Consider the following 4,334-nt stretch of genomic DNA (forward strand, 5'->3'; position numbering starts at 1 on the left):
CATGCCGCATTTTGCAAGTCATAATTAAAACCACTGCTGTCAAGTAGTACTAGGCATGTAGAAGATTGCAAATCATGAACTCCAAAATACAGGCAACAAAGTGTATACAAGACCAAAATGAGCAAATCATGTGAATAAAGCCAATTAAGGACCTGACATTTAACCTTTGATTTTTGTTTTTACAGTTGATGTGGTCTTCTACAAAGCGACGCTACAACCAAAAGCCTGAACAAAGAATGACATGTACACCATCCAACATTATATATCCCTGACAACATGATTGTGGATCATCATGTTGAGGACTGAAGGAGGACGCCGACATCGTTCCCCATCAGCCCGAGCGCCTCCCCGATGGCGTGCCAGGTGGCGGCGAGCGAAGCGGAGGCAGATGGTTTGTCCTTCAAGTAAGGCACAATGTGTTTCCTCATGTCGCTGTTGGAGATGCCCAGGTGGCCTCCTGGCACCGACACGAACTTGACTCGCCCGGCCTCGTCCAGGGCCTTCAGACCGATCCAGTCTTCCTGATACAGCTTTGTCTGCAGACCAAATCTTAGTGAGCAGAAATCGCCTCGAAACATCATCGAGTCGCTAAGCCGCGTCACTGGTTCCAACACTGAAGATAAAATTTCTACCTGCTGAGGAGGTAGGACTGGCTCAAAGGCTCCATCAGGGTAATAACCAAACCACGAAGTTTCCCGGGGTATGACGACGATATCATTCTCAAACTGCACATGATATTAGGGGGAAATAGTTAAGGGCATCATAGGTGAAGTACATTTTGATATTTCTTGCCAACTTATACAGTGCACTATATATGCTAACATGTAATCTTTGAACGTGGATCAAGATGCAATTTTAGGCTTTTGTCAACCTTACCATGATCAATACTAAGTTCTCTAAGCTGCTGAACCTTTCCTTGTAGGTAGCATTTCTTTCACCTGGTATCTCATTGTTAAGTTTCGGAAGAAACCTGCATCCCTTCAGATAATCATCCATATCCTGGAACGACGGTATACATTTTCAGTGGCTCAGAATATAGCATTGAATACTGCTCTGGTTTAGTTCCAGGATTTATGGTTAAAGACCAATCAATGGTTTTTACGATATTCCATTCTGTGAAGAAAGAAAAGTAAAAGTTGAAAGCTAAACACACATTAAGATTACCTACATAAAATTCTTCTGATTGCGAGTTAGCGTCATACACAAATCTAAGAACATGAAACTAGCATGCTTATAACATGGTTATCAAACACTTCTGAAAGGAAAATACAGAATTCCCAATAACACCTAACTGACCAGCACAGCAAGCAATTTGAAAGTTCAAAAAAGTGCAGGTTCGGTTGTAAATGATAATAACTATAATAACATAAAGATGAATTCCTGTTTATTGGGACGATGACCTGAAGAAATGCAATATAATACTGACCGTTGGGATTTTGATGTAACCACTTGGTGCAAGATGTGCCTGTAATCCACCACGGGTCAAGTTATTCCATTGAAAATCTCTAGTTTATTAATACTGCGGACTAGAGTTTGGGACATGACTAAGCCAAGACGCCAGTACCTGTACATAGTCTGAGTAGATCTCCAATTTAATCAGGGCATCAGCAATAATACAGAAAATACCAGACTGCAGAAAAGAGACATACAATGTTAGGAGGTAGCTACAGTAATCAGACTTTAGAAGGGGGATACGGGGAACTGAACTGAAGACATTATAATACATTAAAATAACTACAATACTGGTAGTTGCACTCAGGGTCAGAGATTTGTCCAAACATCTTGCAAGTGCTCAGGGCTGAGGCTGGCATGAGCTGATATAGGATGTTTAAATATTGAATGGCATTAGCGTATACCTCTACAATATATTCCTTTAATATATAGTTGTCATCAGAAACCCATGAAAGAGCAGAAAGCTATCTGTTCTTAGATAATTTGCCAGTCTGCTGTTGAGTTGTTGGTTGAAAACTTGACACAACAAACTGGATATTAGTTGGAGATAATTATTAGATTAACTTACACCACAAAGCGGCACGGAAGCGGTACCAGCATGAGGCCCCGCGAGCGAGATGAAATTCTTGACCTGTTAGAAGAAGTATCAGAATACCTAACTTACTGCACAAAACCCAAATAGCAATCTCTGCAAAGCGTGAGGCCTGCTCATCATTGAAAGTTTAAAAAAGTAGGACCTTGTATGAATGATTTTGGGAAAAAAAACTAGTGCTACTTGGCATGTTAGACATGAGAACTGAGGCCCAACACATTCACAAGCATCCAGATTTCGCACTGTAAGTCTGAAAGCCATCTATTGTATCTCTTGTATATACAGTACAATTTGAAAAGCAACTCACCGGTGGTCCATCATCACAATACTCGACTACTGCCCGACCGATCAAGTTCCCCTGTGAAAGGACATAACGAAGAATTTAGCGAAGAGTGACACAAACTAGAGCAGAACCAGCGTAATAATCACAGTATCATTTAGCTGAAAAACTAATTTTCTTAAACAAAATGACAGAAGGACATGAACATGTAAACTACCTGAGACAGGCCAACGATGTTATAGCCGCCGCTCAGCTCTTTCATCTCCTTCACCTGCAAAAACAAATTACCATACAGGCAGGCAGGCAGGCAGGGATGATTACTATGTATCTATCGACCCAGCATGCAGCAGAGGAAAAGACATCATCATCGGCCAAAGCGGCGAATCGATCACCTGACCTTGTTGCAAATGACTTGAGCCTGTTGACATTGCAAGGGAAAATAACAGCGAGTGAATTTGACAACGGTTATGAAAAACAAAGATTCAGATGGTTTTTGTAGAGACAAACGTGAGAAAAACTGTGCTTGTTGAACCAGAAGCAGACCTGTTGGTTGAGAGGCATGAGCCAGGAGTCCCATGTCCCGCTTCCGATTTCTCTGAACACAAGGGAGCACAACAAGTCAAACTGTAGTTAGGAGATGAGATGCCAGAGGGGCAAGCGGGTGATGGCGTGCAAGAAGATGGAGCAGGTCGTACAGGCAGTGGCCGTCGGCGGCGGACCAGTCGGCGAGGAGGCGGGTGAACTCGGCGACGCCGCGGTTGGCGCACTGGTCCCCTATCCCTGCAGCTCGAATCGCGAACCGATCAGTCAACCAACCAATCAGGAAGCCATGGATGGGAAGCAGAGTAGAGTAGGTGAGGGTAGTGGACCGACCATGCAGGACGACGAAGGGCACCGCCTCCGCGGTGGCGAGGAGGAGGAGGATGGCGGCGCCGGCGCCGGCGCCGGAGAGGCGAAGCGGAGGTCTCGGCGGCATGGGACCCAGAGAGACAGACGGGACGACGTCGCTCCCTGCTGAGATTGACCGCGTGGCTCGACGCTGGACGGTGTTTCAGACAAAGAAGTTCGCGAGATGAGAGTTTCAACTTTTTGTTCAATCATCAGCACGAGATTATTATCGTACACGCGTCGTCTGGCCCATGTGTTTGAAACATTTTTTTAATCACCACGAGCGCGTACACAAGTCTACGAAAAGTCATATAGGGGGTGTTTCTTTTTCAGAGACTTTTTGATGTAGGGACAAAAAAAGTCCCTTTTAGTCCTACTAACACAAAAGCCCGTGCGTTGCAACGGAAGACATTGTTACATGTCTTATGACTACAGCTACAACATAGACATTTGCCACAAACTACACCGGTTTTTCATCCAACAATCATTTTTCTCTGAATTTTTGCACAACAGCCAAGAAATGGAATTGGATAACAATTGTGATTCCAGTATCATATAGAATAGAAAAAATGGATACAACACCTGCTCCTCCAGCCAATGATCAAAGTTGCAAGTTAGAACTAATTCGAGAGTCCAGTTCCTCTTTCTTTCTCTGTTGGTTGGTGTTAGCGAACACCCTGGTGTTTCTCTGCTTCTATAACCTTCATACAGTTAGCACACACAGGGAACCAAAATCAGAAGGTGTTCTCTGCTTCTATAACCTTCATACAGTTAGCACACACAGGGAACCAAAATCAGAAGGTGTTCTCTGCTTCTATAACCTTCATACAGTTAGCACACACAGGGAACCAAAACCACACCGTATATTTTACTGCAGAATGCTCCTAGATCCGATCCACCACTCTTCAAGGACATCCACATCAAAGGAAATATGCACATTATTGTAAACTTGCCTCTGTTGTATTTCCCTCCTCGTGACAGAGACATCAAATCAAAAAACTGATCTTGTAGGCCTTTCCTGGTGATCAAATCCATATGCGTTATTCTGGTGCTAGCCAACTAAAGATCTTGCAGTTTAGATGGGGGCATCTTTTCCAAATAAAACTGCCGCAAGCAAAACGA

General features: G+C 43.7%; 1 protein-coding gene across 1 annotated transcript; it reads right to left on the reverse strand.

Annotated features, from left to right (window-relative positions):
* Window positions 1-131: 131 nt before the first annotated feature.
* On the reverse strand, window positions 132-3,413 carry LOC123450011 (palmitoyl-protein thioesterase 1-like). The gene is made up of 12 exons (XM_045127406.1): window positions 3,198-3,413; window positions 3,020-3,104; window positions 2,868-2,919; window positions 2,722-2,742; window positions 2,542-2,595; window positions 2,352-2,402; window positions 2,021-2,083; window positions 1,565-1,630; window positions 1,427-1,465; window positions 877-999; window positions 633-725; window positions 132-536 (listed from the first exon to the last, which is right to left on the reverse strand). The coding sequence occupies exons 1-12, from the start codon at window positions 3,298-3,300 to the stop codon at window positions 291-293; spliced, it is 996 nt and encodes a 331-aa protein (XP_044983341.1). The 5' UTR covers window positions 3,301-3,413; the 3' UTR covers window positions 132-290.
* Window positions 3,414-4,334: the final 921 nt, after the last annotated feature.

The sequence above is a fragment of the Hordeum vulgare genome, chromosome 4H (genome assembly GCF_904849725.1).
Source record: "Hordeum vulgare subsp. vulgare chromosome 4H, MorexV3_pseudomolecules_assembly, whole genome shotgun sequence".
Classification (NCBI taxonomy): domain Eukaryota; kingdom Viridiplantae; phylum Streptophyta; class Magnoliopsida; order Poales; family Poaceae; genus Hordeum; species Hordeum vulgare.